The sequence below is a fragment of the Muntiacus reevesi genome, chromosome 19, assembly GCF_963930625.1.
Source record: "Muntiacus reevesi chromosome 19, mMunRee1.1, whole genome shotgun sequence".
Lineage (NCBI taxonomy): Eukaryota > Metazoa > Chordata > Mammalia > Artiodactyla > Cervidae > Muntiacus > Muntiacus reevesi.
The window spans coordinates 38,199,828-38,213,921 of NC_089267.1; the positions used below are offsets into that span (position 1 = coordinate 38,199,828).

Sequence of the window (14,094 nt, forward strand, 5' to 3'; positions counted from 1 at the left end):
TACCCTTAGCATTGCCTGGAGGGCTCTGGTCAACCCACCCTCCCACATATATGAAGATTGTGAAACTTCCACCACCTCACACTTTCGCTCTGAGCAGGTAACCTTCCCTCTGACCTTAAGGACAAGTTAAAGCCATCAGGAGGGAAAGTAAGTGCATGTGCATGCATATACAACATACACACACACACACACACACCCCCTTATGATTCTGTCCTCCCATTAAAATAACTCCTCCCTCCAGGTTTCAGATTTCCTCCTTTCCTCTCAAGTACGTTATGCCCTGATCATCCCTTCTCTTTCCTATATTCTCTCCTCTCCTTAAGGATCTCAAACGGATCCTTCCCAAACACTTTTACACACATCACTATGATCTCTTCAAGAAACAACAACCAGATGAAAACACCAACTCTTCCACATTTCTCACTAGGCGCTTCATTTCTCCAAGAGGATCAAACCAGTCCATCCGAAGGGACGTCAGTCCTGAATATTCATTGGAAGGACTGATGCTGAGGCTGAAGCTCCAATACCTTGGTCACCTGATGCGGAGAACTGACTCACTGGAAAAGACCCTGATGCTGGGCAAGACTGAAGGCAGGAGAAGGGACGACAGAGGATGAGATGGTTGGATGGCATCACTGACTCGATGGACATGAGTTTGAGTAAGCTCCGGGATTGATGATGGACAGGGAAGCCTGGCGTGTTGCAGTCCATGGGGTCGCAAAGAGTCGGACACGACTGAGCGACTGAACTGAACTGAGCTCAGTCCATCTCACTCAGTACCCCTGGTGTTGGGAGTATCAATGAGCATATTTTCTATTTTCATCTTACCTGACCCATCAGCAGCCTTTGCCACTGTCAACTTCTTACTTGCTTCATCACAAAACATGCTTTCTCTTAGTTGTCATAGCACAGCACTCACCTGGTTTTCCTCCTACTTTTCCATCTGTCCTTTCTCTAACTCCTTTATGGATTCAGCCTGTTCTACCTGGACACGAGGAGCTGGAGGTTCTCAAGTCGAGACCAGAGGCTCGGTACCCTTGGTTGGGCATCCTCTCCACACCCATGTCTTCAAATATCGCCAGGACTCAGATGGGCCATAATATCACATCTCAGCCCAGACCTCTCTCCTGAGCTTTCACCTCACATAGCTACCACCTACCTTCCATCTCCTTTGACAGGATTCAACCCATCTCAAACCTCAACACATTCAAACCGCACTGACCACCTTCCCTCACAGACAGTGTTCCCTGGCTCAGTGAATGGCATCGCCACCCATCCACCTGAGTGAGTCAGAAACCGCGGGATCAAGTCTCACCCCTGCCTCTCCCTCCGCTCAGACCCAGCTCATCACTGGGTCCACTGCCTGCGTCCACTCCTCCCCACCTCTACCACACCACCCTAGCTGAGGCCAGTTACCCTCTGCTGGATAATTATAACAGCCCTACGGGGTCTTCCAACATCGACTTTAGGCTGTACCAGTCTATTCCTTCTCTACTGAGATCAGGATAATCTCAAAACAGAAATCTGATCACCATCTTCTCAACTCTACAAAACCTTCAATGGTTTTGGAAAGTCAAGATAAGACCTGACTCATTAACACACCCTACAAGGCTCTACAAGTCTGGCATAACTAACTCTTCAGTCTCTTCTCACAACAGGCTCTCCTGCCCGATTGTCTGGGACCCAGTCAGAGAGGCTTTTCTTCCTCAAACGCACCTTATGACCTCCGGTCCCAGGGCCTTTGTACCTGCTGCTCTCTTTCCTCTTGGCCCTGTAAAGGCCTCTTCATTCAGAGGCGTTGCACTGACTCATCACTTCTTCAGGGAAGACTTCTTTACCATTATAAGCTCTCACAGCGTCGTAACCCTGTCTTGGCACCCCTGCATCACTTTACCGTCTCCTATTAGACTGTGAGCCCAGAGAGGCAGGCACTGTTTTTATGATTGCCTTGGCACAAGGGAAACCTTCAAAACTGTTAAACGGTGGCTTAAATAGACATGGGATTCCTTGGTTTCCTTAATTAAATTGGCTTATGCTTATTATAATTAATGATCTCGGTTATCCAGGTCATAGAGTCAGCAAAAACAAGACTGGGAGCTGACTGGGACTCAGATCATGAGGTCCTTATTGCAAAATTCAGACTAGAAGAAAGTAGGGAAAAGCACTAGGCCATTCGAGTATGACCTAAATCAAATCCTTACAGTAGAAGTGACAAATAGATTCAAGGGATTAGATCTGATAGAGTACCTAAAGAACTATGGACAGAACTATGGACATAACATTGTATAGGAGGTGGTGACCAAAACCATCACCAAGAAAAAGAAATGCAAAAAGGCAAAATGGCTGCTGAGGAGGCCTTACAAAGAGCTGAGAAAAGAAGAGAAGTGAAAGGTAAAGGAGAAAAAGAAATATCCATCTGAATGCAGAGTTCCAAAGAATAGCAAGGAGAGATAAGAAAGTCTTCTTAAGTGAACAACGCAAATAAAAGAAAACGACAGAATAGGAAAGACCAGATATCTCTTCAAGAAAATTAGAGATACCAAGGGAACATTTTATGTAAAGATGGGCACAATAAAGGACAGAAACTATGAATAAAATAGAAGCAGAAGATATTAAGAAGAGATGACAAAAATACACAGAAGAGCTGTACAAAAAAATTCTTAATGACCCAGAAAACCATGATGGTGTGATCACTCACCTAGAGCCAGACATCCCAGAGTGCAAAGTCAAGCAGGCCTTAGGAAGCAATACTATGAACAAAGCTAATGGAGGTGATAGAATTCCAGGTGAGTTTTGTCAAATCCTAAAAGATGATGCTGTTAAAGTGCTGCACTCAATACGCCAACAAATTTGGAAAATCTAGCAGTGGCCACAGGACTGGAAAAGGTCAGTTTTCATTCCAAACCCAAAGAAGAAAAATGCCAAAGAATGTTCAAACCATCGCACAATTGTACTCATTTCACATGTTAGCAAGGTAATGCTCAAAATCCTTCAAACTAGGTTTCAACAGTATGAGAACCTAGACCTTTCAAATGTATAAGATGGATTTAGAAAAGGCACAGGAACCAGAGATTAAATTGCCAACATCTGCTGGATCACAGGAAAAATAAGGGAATTCCAGAAAAATATCTACTTCTGCTTTACTGACTATGCCAAAGTCTTTGGCTGTGTGGGTCACAACAAACTGTGGAAAATATTAAAGAGATGGGAATACCAGACCACCCTGCCTACCTCCTAAGAAACCTGTATGTAGGTCAAGAAGCATCAGTGAGAACCAATTTCAAACTAGGAAAGGAGTATGTCAAGGTTGTATATTGTCATCCTGCTTATTTAATTTCTATGCAAAATACATCATGCAAAATGCCAGGCTGAATGAAGCTCAAGCTGTAATCAAGATGCTCAGAAGAAATAGCAACAACCTCAGATATGCAGAAGCCACCACCCTAATGGCAGATCATGAAGAAGAACTAAAGAGCCTCTTGATGAAGGTGAAAGACAGGGTGAAAAAGCTGACTTAAAACTCAATAGTCTAAACACTAAGATCATGGCATCTGGTCCCATTACTTCTTGGCAAATAAATGGGGAAAAAATGGAAACAGTGACAGACTTAATCTTTTGGGGTTCCAAAATCACTGCAGACAGTGACAGTAGCCATAAAATTAAAAGATGCTTGCTCCATGGAAGAAAAGCTATGACAAACCTACAGAGTTTATTAAAAAGCAGAAACATCACTTTGCTGACAAAGGTCTGTATACTCAAAGCTATGCTTTTTCTAGTAATCATGTATAATAGATGTGAGAATTGGACCATAAAGAAGGCTGAGCACTGAAAAATTGATGCTTTTGAACTGTGGTGTTGAAGAAGACTCTTGAGAGTCCCTAGGACAGCAAGGAGATCAAACCAGTCAATCCTAAAGGAAATCAGTCCTGAATATTCACTGGAAGGGCTGAAGCTCCAATACTTTGGCCACCTGATATGAAGAGCTGACTTTTGGACAAGACCCTGATGCTGGGAAAGACTGAAGACAGAGAAGGGGGTGACAGAGGATAGATGATTGGATGGTATCACTGACTCAATGGACCTGAGTTTGAGCAAACCCTGGGAGATGGCGAAAGACTTGGAAGCCTGGTGTGCTGCAGTCCATGGCATCGCAAAGAGTCAGACATGACTGAGTGACCGAACAAAAACAACAGATGCTTATAACCAACTTCTCAGCATAATCTCTGATACTAGAAGGTGTTGGTCAACTGCCATAGCCATAACATAACAAAACACTTGCTTTTCATACCCAGGGTTTTCCTAGCCACAGAATGAGATTCCTCCACTTCATCTGGTTGCAATAGATACAGATACAATTTCCTACCTGGTCTCCCACCCTCCACGCCAGGCTTTTGACCTGGCTGCCTACTCATATACACAAGACACGCTGACCAGACAGTGTACTCTGACATGGAAGCACAGAATTACGAGACCAGGTCACCACTCTGTCCACCAGATTCCTGAGCCACAACTGCACACCCATTTCTGAATCTAGTCCTTAGATCCTATTACCACATATTATCTTGCCGAGCAGATCTTCTGGATTGTCAAGGGAAGTTACTCTATCAAGGCTAGCCTGTGGATGTTTGATCTCCTTGCTTCCTTCTCCCAGATGTCCTGGAAACTGAGGCAGAATTTCACCCATATCTAGTTCACCCCAGGAAATTAGAAGACAGACATGCTCATTTCTCTCTTTCCTAGGAAACCCACCACAGAGTCTCTGAGTTACCCAGGGAAAAGGCCACATGGACTCTGAGGCCAAAGGACAGAAGTTCAGACAGTTCAGACATGGTGAGTCGTCACAGTACGATCAAGCCACAACCCTCTCCTCCCTTAAAGCAGGCTAGTTGAGCCCCTTCATGTTGTCTAGGGTGATCAAATTTCATAACCAAACAGAGAGCATGTCATACCTTCACTAAATTCAAGACGATGATGGGTGAGCCAAACCTCTGAAGCATCTGGTCAAAGTGAAGGGCAGCCACGTGGGCAAATGGATCTGCCTGATCCACTGGGAGGAAAAAACAAATAAGTACCAGAATGAAAATTACACAGCAAGAATAAAAGCAGCACAGGGTCTTGTTTCACTTTATAATGTTTATAGAAATTGAACTCAATTGATCTTCTGGTAGTTTCATGTCTCAAATTCCTCTTAAGCGTATCATTCTTCATATATTCATTGAATCTGAATGATTCTTACATTTCTGAATATAATTAATTATATTTACATATTTTTAAGTATAAATAATTTTCTAGTGGCCAAAATTAAAAATAAATGTATATGAAGCTGTTGCATAAAAATATAAGTAGTCTTGATTCTAAATTATCTACTTTTCAGTACTAAAACTCCATGCTTTTATGAAATTTGGCAGTAGTTTACTCTCTAATGTGAGAAAAGGAGAGTTACTATTGAAAAGACTGTTCCACTCACATGTAATAGGTGGCTTAGGCATCATAGTTGAAATGTCCTGCGACCAGTATAAGGGAACTGATCCTCTAACTTGTACGTAAGAAGAATAACTTCCTGCAGTAAAAGACATGACAGAAGCATCGCAGAGTATTTGTTCAGTTTCCACTTCATTTGCAACATCACCCTGGAAAGAAAGGTGCATTCACAGATGTTTTATATTCTCAGAATTTTTTAATGGAAAAAATGTCAAGTACAGAATGAAAATATAATTCCTATTCTTAGAATATTTTAAAAGAGGTAAGTGCTGATCAATATTTGATGCACATATTAAAAAAGGAAAATCATTAAGATGCAATAAAGGAAGGCAATTAAAAATAGCATAGAATAGACAAGGGAAAATCAAATTAAATAGCTAATAATACACGTAATAGAGTGCACAGGAGGCGAGAAAAGGAAAACAATTACAAGATATTACAGGAGATTAGTAAGACCAGTGAAATATAAAAATTCAATTCTGAAGACCAAGGAGGAATGAAAGGACAAAAAGTAAGATTCAAATAAAATGCCTGATGGACAGAAGAAAAAAAATCTTGACAGCTTTACTTATAAAGTATATGAGGCTATAACAAAGAATAATTTTAGAGGCATTAACAATGTGCCTGTTTAATTACCCTCGATATATCCAAAACTACACTTCCCCCAGGCCCGCCAGTGCGAGGGTTTCCCAGTGTCTGGGAACATCCTCTATTAAGACTCCCTTCCCGGGACGGATCTCCGTCCTTAGCTCTTTTGTCTCACTTTTTATCTTTTATATTTTGTCCTACCTCCTTTCGAAGACAATGGGCTGCTTTTCTGGGCGCCTGATGACCTCAGCTAGCGATCAGAAGTAGTTTTGTGAAGTTTGCTCTGCATTCAGTTATTCTTTTGATGAATTTGTAGGAGAGAAAGTGGTCTCCCCGTCCTATTCCTCCACCATCTTGGCTCCTCCTCCTATCCAAAACTACATAACAAGGCTGCAAAACTCTGTTCTTCTCCAGTTGCTCAGTCGTGTCCGACTCTTTGTGACCCCAAGGACTGCAGCTCACCAGGCTTCTCTGTCCATCACCAGCTGCTGGAGCTTGCACAAACTCATGTCCATTGAGTTGGTGATGTCATCCAACCATCTCATCCTCTGTCGTCCCCTTCTCCTCCTGCCTTCAATCTTTCCCAGCATCAGGGTCTTTTCCAATGAGTCACTTCTTCACATCAGGTGGCCAAACTACTAGAGTTTCAGCTTCAGCATCAGTCTTCCAATGATATATATGCAGGACTGATTTCCTTTGGGATTGACTGGTTTGATCTCCTTGCAGTCCAGGGGACTCTGAAAGATCTCCTCCAACACCACAGTTCAAAAGCATCAATTCTTCAGTGCTCAGCTTTCTTTACAGTCCAACTAGCACATCCATACATGACTATAGGAAAAACCATAGCTTTGACTATATAGACTTCTCTTGGAAAAATAACGTCTCTGCTTTTTAGCACGCTATCTGGCTTTGTCATAGCTTTTCTTCCAAGGAGCAAGCATCTCTTAATTTCATGGCTGCAGTCACCATATGCAATGATTTTGGAACCCAAGAAAGTCTATCACTGTTTCCATTGTTTCCCTATGTATTTACCATGAAGTGATGGGATCAGATTCTATGATCTTAGTGTTGAGTTTGACTGTTGAGTTTTAAGCCAATTTTTTCACTCTCCTCTTTCACTTTCATCAAGAGGCTCTTTAATTCCTCTTTGCTTTCTACCATAACAGTGGTGTCATTTGCATATCTGTGGTTATTGATATTTCTCCCACAATCTTGATTTCAGCTTGTGCTTCATCCAGCCCGGCATTTTGCATGATGTACTCTGCATGTGAGTTAAATAAGCAGGGTAACAATATACAGCTTTGATGTACTCCTTTCCCAGTTTGCAACCAGTCCATTGTTTCCATATCCGGTTCTAACTGTTGCTTCTTGACCTGAATACAGGTTTCGTAGGAGACAGGTAAAGAGGTCTGATAGTCCCATCTCTTTAACAATTTTCCACAGTTTGTTGTGATTCACACAGTCAAAGACTTTAGCATAGTCAATGAAGCCAAAGTAGATGTTTTCCTGGAATTCTCTTGCTTTTTCTACGATCCAAAGGATGTTGGCAATTTGATCTCTGGTTTTACTGAATTTTCTAAGTCCAGCTTGAACATCTGGAAGTTCTTAGTTGATGTACTGTTGAAGCTTGGCTTGGAGCATTTTGAGCATTATTTTGCCAGCATGTGAAATAAGTGCAATTGTACAGCAGTTTGGACGTTCTTTGGCATTGGAATGAAAACTGATTTTTTTTCAGCCCTAGGGCCACCGCTGAGTTTTCCTAATCTGCTGGCATATTGAGTGCAGCACTTTAACAGCATCATCTTTTAGGATTTGAAATAGCTCAACTGGAATTCCATCACCTTCACTAATTTTGTTCATAGTAATGCTTCTTAAGGCCTACTTGACTTCACACTCTAAGATGTCTGGCTCTAGGTGAGTGATCACACCACTGTGGTTATCTGGTTCATTAAGACCTCTTTTGTATAGTTCTTCTGTGTATTCTTGCCACCTCTTAATATCTTTTGCTTCTGTTAGGTCCATACCGTTTCTGTCCTTTATTGGGCCTGTCTTTGCATGAAATGCTCCCTTGATCTCTCTAATTTTCTTGAAGAGATCTCTAGTTTTTCCCATTCTATTGTTTTCCTCTATTTCTTTACATTGTTCACTTATGAAGGCTTTCTTATTTCTCCTTGCTATTCTTTGTAACTCTGCATTCAGATGGCTATATCTTTTTTTCTTAAAGCAACAGTTATAACTATGTTCATTGTTGACATGATTTTAAGAACGAATGTTGCTATATTAAGGCAGGATCAAAACCCAAAGTCTTGCTCAGTCTATCTACTCGATCACACATCTGTGTAAGGCTCCAGTTGTCTGTTGCAGAAAGAGACGAAACACTCAAAGCAGGCTACGTGACCAAAGGCAGAACAGATGAATATATATTTTTTTCCCTAGGGATGAGCAGAGTCTGTCTTGAGCCAAACTAAAGCAGAGGGAAGTGGGTAAAGGGTTTCCAGGCCTTGTTCTACTCAGTTTTCTCATCAAGGATGCTTTTCCAAAGAGCGCTCCCTTCCATTTATTCTTGGGTGGAGGTGCTTTGCTATTTTAGTCTCTCCACTAAATATGTACCGCATTTTAAAATCTATTACAGAAATGGCTCATCCTCCAAAACGTTAGACATTTCATAACTCCCTAAGGCATTGCATAACGCTAAGATAGCTGACTTTTCAGAACATCTGTACATTAGTCATATTCCTCACAAGTTTCAGAGACTCTAGAGAATTCATTATTCTCTTGATAATGTCCCAAACTAAGAAATTCCACGTTCTAAAATTCCACTTTGCTTTATCTGTCACCAGAGCTGAAATAAAAATTTAAATTGCCAGCAGCAATCTTACCTCACAGTTTGCACCTCTTTTGAGGAAACGGGTCCCAGCGAACTTACTGGATCTTCTAGCTATTAAAGTGACATACACAGGTCGTCCATAGATCAACAGCTCTTAGAAATCTAGTTAAAGTTGTTTAGCATTCATGACTGTCACACCCAACCAAGAGAATCATTCTACCTTAAATGTATTTTGTCCAGTAGCTTAAAGAACACCAAAAAGCTCCACCCAAGAAATGGAACAGCACTGGGTCTAACTGCTCTTTCAAAGTATGCAGGTATTAAGGCAAAACTGAACCTCACTCAAGAGTGGTTTCCATGAATTTCAGAGGAAATGGTAACCAGATGTAGGGTTATTGGTCAAGGGAAGACCTGTGGTCCCTCCTTGCAGCCAGGTGAGAATGTAAAAGGTACAACTAATCCTTCTTCATCTTCAGAGGCCATACACCTATCAAAGTGAGCACCTCTCCTTTAATAGGGTGTTTAAATTATGAAGCAATAGCTAATTCGGAGGGAATGGAGTTAGTGTAATACAGTGAGAGCACCCAAATTTGTCACCAAACTGCAAAACTGAAGACTGGGAACTGTTTAGCCAAAATAAAGTTTATTAATATTGTCACCTTAGTTAACTTTCTGAGCCTCAATTTCATCTTCTGTAAAATGGTGTAAGTGCAAAAAAAAATAAAAGTAACCAATTTTATTAGGTGGTTGGGAAGACTGGGTTAGGTAATGTGTGTCTGGCTTGTAGCAAATGTTCAATCAATAGCAATGACTGTTATCATCATATAGATTCCAGAATTCATTAAATGCTTGTTAACTGGGAGACTGGATTCATCATTTCGACTAATGAGCTTTAAAATTATAATCTATGGTGCTATTTACTACTTTAAAGAAACAACCATTTATTGTACTTAATACGTGCCAGGACCTGAGTTAGCTCTTGAGAAAAAAAAGACAGTTTAGAATTACTTTTTAGAAACTGCCCTTAGAAACTGTAGCACCTTCTGTTAACTATAAAACTCCTAGAGGAGAACATAGGCAAAACACTCTCCGACATAAATCACAGCAAGATCTTCTATGACCCACCTCCCAGAATATTGGAAATAAAAGCAAAAATAAACAAATGGGACCTAATGAAAATTAAAAGCTTTTGCACAACAAAGGAAACTATAAGTAAGGTGAAAAGACAGCCCTCAGATTGGGAGAAAATAATAACAAATGAGGAAACAGACAAAGGATTAGTCTCAAAAATATACAAGCAACTCCTGAAGCTCAATTCCAGAAAAATAAACGACCCAATCAAAAAATGGGCCAAAGAACTAAACAGACATTTCTCCAAAGAAGACATACAGATGGCTAACAAACACATGAAAAGATGCTCAACATCACTCATCATCAGAGAAATGCAAATCAAAACCACAATGAGGTACCACTACACGCCAGTCAGGATGGCTGCTATCCAAAAGTCTACAAGCAATAAAAGCTGGAGAGGGTGTGGAGAAAAGGGAACCCTCTTACACTGTTGGTGGGAATGCAAACTAGTACAGCCACTATGGAAAACAGTGTGGAGATTTCTTAAAAAACTGGAAATAGAACTGCCATATGACCCAGCAATACCACTTCTAGGCATACACACTGAGGAATCCAGATCTGAAAGAGACACGTGCACCCCAATGTTCATCGCAGCACTGTTTATAATAGCCAGGACATGGAAGCAACCCAGATGCCCATCAACAGATGAATGGATAAGGAAGCTGTGGTACATATACACCATGGAATATTACTCAGCCGTTAAAAAGAATTCATTTGAATCAGTTCTAATGAGATGGATGAAACTGGAGCCCATTATACAGAGTGAGGTGAGCCAGAAAGATAAAGAACATTACAGTATACTAACACATATATACGGAATTTAGATAGATGGTGGCGATAACCCTATATGCAAAACAGAAAAAGAGACACAGAAGTACAGAACAGACTTTTGAACTCTGGGGGAGAACGTGAGGGTGGGATGTTTTGAAAGAACAGCATGTATACTATCTATGGTGAAACGGACCACCAGCCCAGGTGGGATACATGAGTCAGGTGCTCGGGCCTGGTGCACTGGGAGGACCCTGAGGAGTCGGGTGGGGAGGGAGGTGGGAGGGGGGATCGGGATGGGGAATACGTGTAACTATATGGCTGATTCATGTCAATGTATGACAAAACCCACTGAAATGTTGTAAAGTGATTGGCCTCCAACTAATAAAATAATATTAAAAAAAAAAAAAAAAAAAAGAAACTGTAGCACCTTCTGTTTATAGAGTCCTTGGTGGTAGAAAGCATGTGCTTTTTCCAGGTTGATTCTACTTTTGGAAAAATATATAGTAATTTGGCACCAAATCTCATTATTAGTAAATGATCAAGCAGATAATACCACTTACTGGTTGAAAATGAGTATAAGGTAACGAGCCATTTCACGTGTAACACATAAATCTCACCATCTTCATTCCAAAAGTCCTCTGCATCTTCACCTAGCCTCTCCTCACCCTCACGTGCCACAAAGGAGGCAGAACAGGTCCTCTCCAAGGCCAACCTCTCCAACTCTACCCTTTGACTCTCTGACTTCACTCCTGTCAATGTTCTGGTGCAAGAAAGCACATTATTGGTTAATCACATAAACAGCCACTCCTTTAAAGTGTTCACTCTAGGTTTCTAACAAACCTAAGACACAAGGAAGAATGTCAACCAGAAAGCACGCTAGGTGTACAAATGTTCTTCAGGATCTCTAAAAGGGGCAGGAAAAAAACAACACCACTTCTAAAAAGTAGACATTGCCTTCTTAAGGCTCATAAGAACACATCCAATATAGCTAGAAATCAAATAAAATGACAAAAGACATTTATAAGATTGATTTACCAGCTTAACACCAAGCTCAATCTATGTCTATTTAACCTATTATGACTCTTCCCAATCCAGATCTTCATTACGTTATGCCTGAACCACTGCAATCTTGTCCTAATGCATGTCCCTTGGTCTAGGGTGGACCAGATGGTAAAGAATCTACCAGCAATGCAGGAGACCCAGGTTTGTTCCCTGGGTTGGGAAGACATCCTGCAGGAGGAAATGGCAATCCACTCCAGTCTTGCCTGGAGAATTCCATGGACAGAGGAGCCTGGAGGGCTACAGTCCACAGGGTCACAAATAGTGGGACATAATGGAGTGACCAACACACTTTGAAAATGGTTACCCACCCAAGTTTCCTAAGGACTAATTTGTATGTTACCCTCTTGAAAAAAACTTTCAAAAATTCTAGCACCAAACCCAAAGTCCTTCATCCGACCACCAGAGTAATCTGGTGATTGGCAGTCTGACTCCCCGCTAACCTATCTCCTCCCACTCCACTGCACCTTCCAGGCACTTTATACACAAACCACAAGTACGCTCCCAAGAACTTTTTCATCTCTACACTCATGACGCTTCCCCAACCCACAGTCTCACTGCCGAGGCCTGCTTCTTGATCAAGTCAAGCCAAGTTCAACTCTTCCTATGAGTCTGGCCCCATCCTCCCCTCCTGTTAAGTGATTCTGCTCCTGCTCTTAGGTAAGAATGACACTACCTACAGCACTTTCTGTGCACAGAGCATTTTCTTCCTTGTTATTTACCTGTCTGTAGACATAATAGATCTGCATTCCTCATTGTATTTCAACCACAAAGAAAGCATAATTGTAATCTATCTGCTGGATGCACACATAATTGTAATGATCTTATAATTAATATATAGCTTTCTACAAATTGGTATAGCATAAATTTAATAATATGTATCTAAATGTTTTAAAAAAGGATACTTGACTGCCCACAGAATCCATGAATAATGTATAGCAGCCAGTCACGATGGACAGTATTTTTAATTATATCTAGAAGTTCGCCATTCCACACATACTTCATGTAAGGCTCACTAGAGATCCCAAATACACCTGAAAAAATAAGAGTTGGTATCAGGAAAACAAGGAAATTGGTTGACATTCAATTCATTTTTAAGCTTTTAAACTTTTTTTAAATTTCAAAATGTCTGATAAATATCACTGCTGTTTTCAGTGGATAGAACTCATCTCATTGCCCAGAACACTGTGCTGATTCTGTACAAGTTAAAGAAAAAACACATTTCCTGATCTGTGAGAGTTTTTAACCTAGAGAAAAGCAGATAACTGGGAAATTAAGGACACACGTACAGATGCATGAATACGGCTGACAGACAGCAGGAGCAGTAACTAGGAGCATGGCTGTGGTGTCACAGTGCCCGGGTCCACATCTGAGCTCTGCCTCACCAGCAGGGTGACAGGTGTGACCAAGAGGGTCACTTGCTCTCAGCGCCCCGTTTGCCCACTTGGGCCCCTTTCATGGGACTGTTGTAAAGGCAAGCTGATAATGCACATGAAACGCTCAGAACAAGTCTCGTGTCTTACTCACAATTCCATAAGTGGTAGTTGTTATTATATCAAGCTTTTTTGATGTGACAAAATTAATTTCATCAAGCATCATTTCGGGATATCCAAATAAATTTACTAAATATCAATGTTTTACAAAACTTATATAAAGTACAAAATAAGAAATAAGTATAAAATAATGGCTTAGACGATTGTAACAGTTCTGCTTAGAGACAATCAATACTATTTTTCTTCTCAAAACATGTATGTTAAGAGTGTTTATATATACTATGACAAATACCCTTTGGTTTTACTTATGAAAAGTAAGCCTTCTCTGCCCCTTCAATGACATTACATTGAGCATGAATAATGGATAGGAGTCCTGTCTTTGTCACTTACCAGCTCTGTGACCTTTGGCAAGTTACATAACATCTCAGAACCTCAATTTTCTAAACTGTAAAATGATGATACCACTCACCTCAGAGATATAATTCAGATTTAAAAAATATATATATATGCAAAGTGACTAACATGCTGCCTGACACATTAGAGACTTTTTAAAAAAATGTATTATTTTCCTTTTCTACCTACCCAGACAACTTTTGCCTTCGCTTTCTCTTTTCCTACCAGTTTCCTCCTGTATAGTAGGAGGATAATGCATCCCTTTCCCACAGAAAAAATATCTATGTTCTAATCACCAGAACCCATGAGTAAGTTATGTCATGGCAAGGAGAAATTAAAGCTGCAGATGGA

At 40.8% G+C, this 14,094-nt stretch overlaps 1 protein-coding gene across 2 annotated transcripts in view; it reads right to left on the minus strand.

Annotated features, from left to right (window-relative positions):
• The window catches only part of FIG4 (FIG4 phosphoinositide 5-phosphatase), a 158,612-nt gene that overhangs the window by 90,110 nt on the left and 54,408 nt on the right, over positions 1 to 14,094 (minus strand). For both annotated transcript variants that reach the window (XM_065911332.1, XM_065911331.1), the window contains exons 7-10: positions 12,763 to 12,891; positions 8,949 to 9,049; positions 5,468 to 5,630; positions 4,950 to 5,047 (exon numbers count right to left, since the gene is read on the minus strand). In XM_065911332.1, coding sequence (XP_065767404.1) covers positions 4,950 to 5,047; positions 5,468 to 5,630; positions 8,949 to 9,049; positions 12,763 to 12,891 — 491 coding nt within the window. The remainder of the gene's footprint in view (positions 1 to 4,949; positions 5,048 to 5,467; positions 5,631 to 8,948; positions 9,050 to 12,762; positions 12,892 to 14,094) is intronic.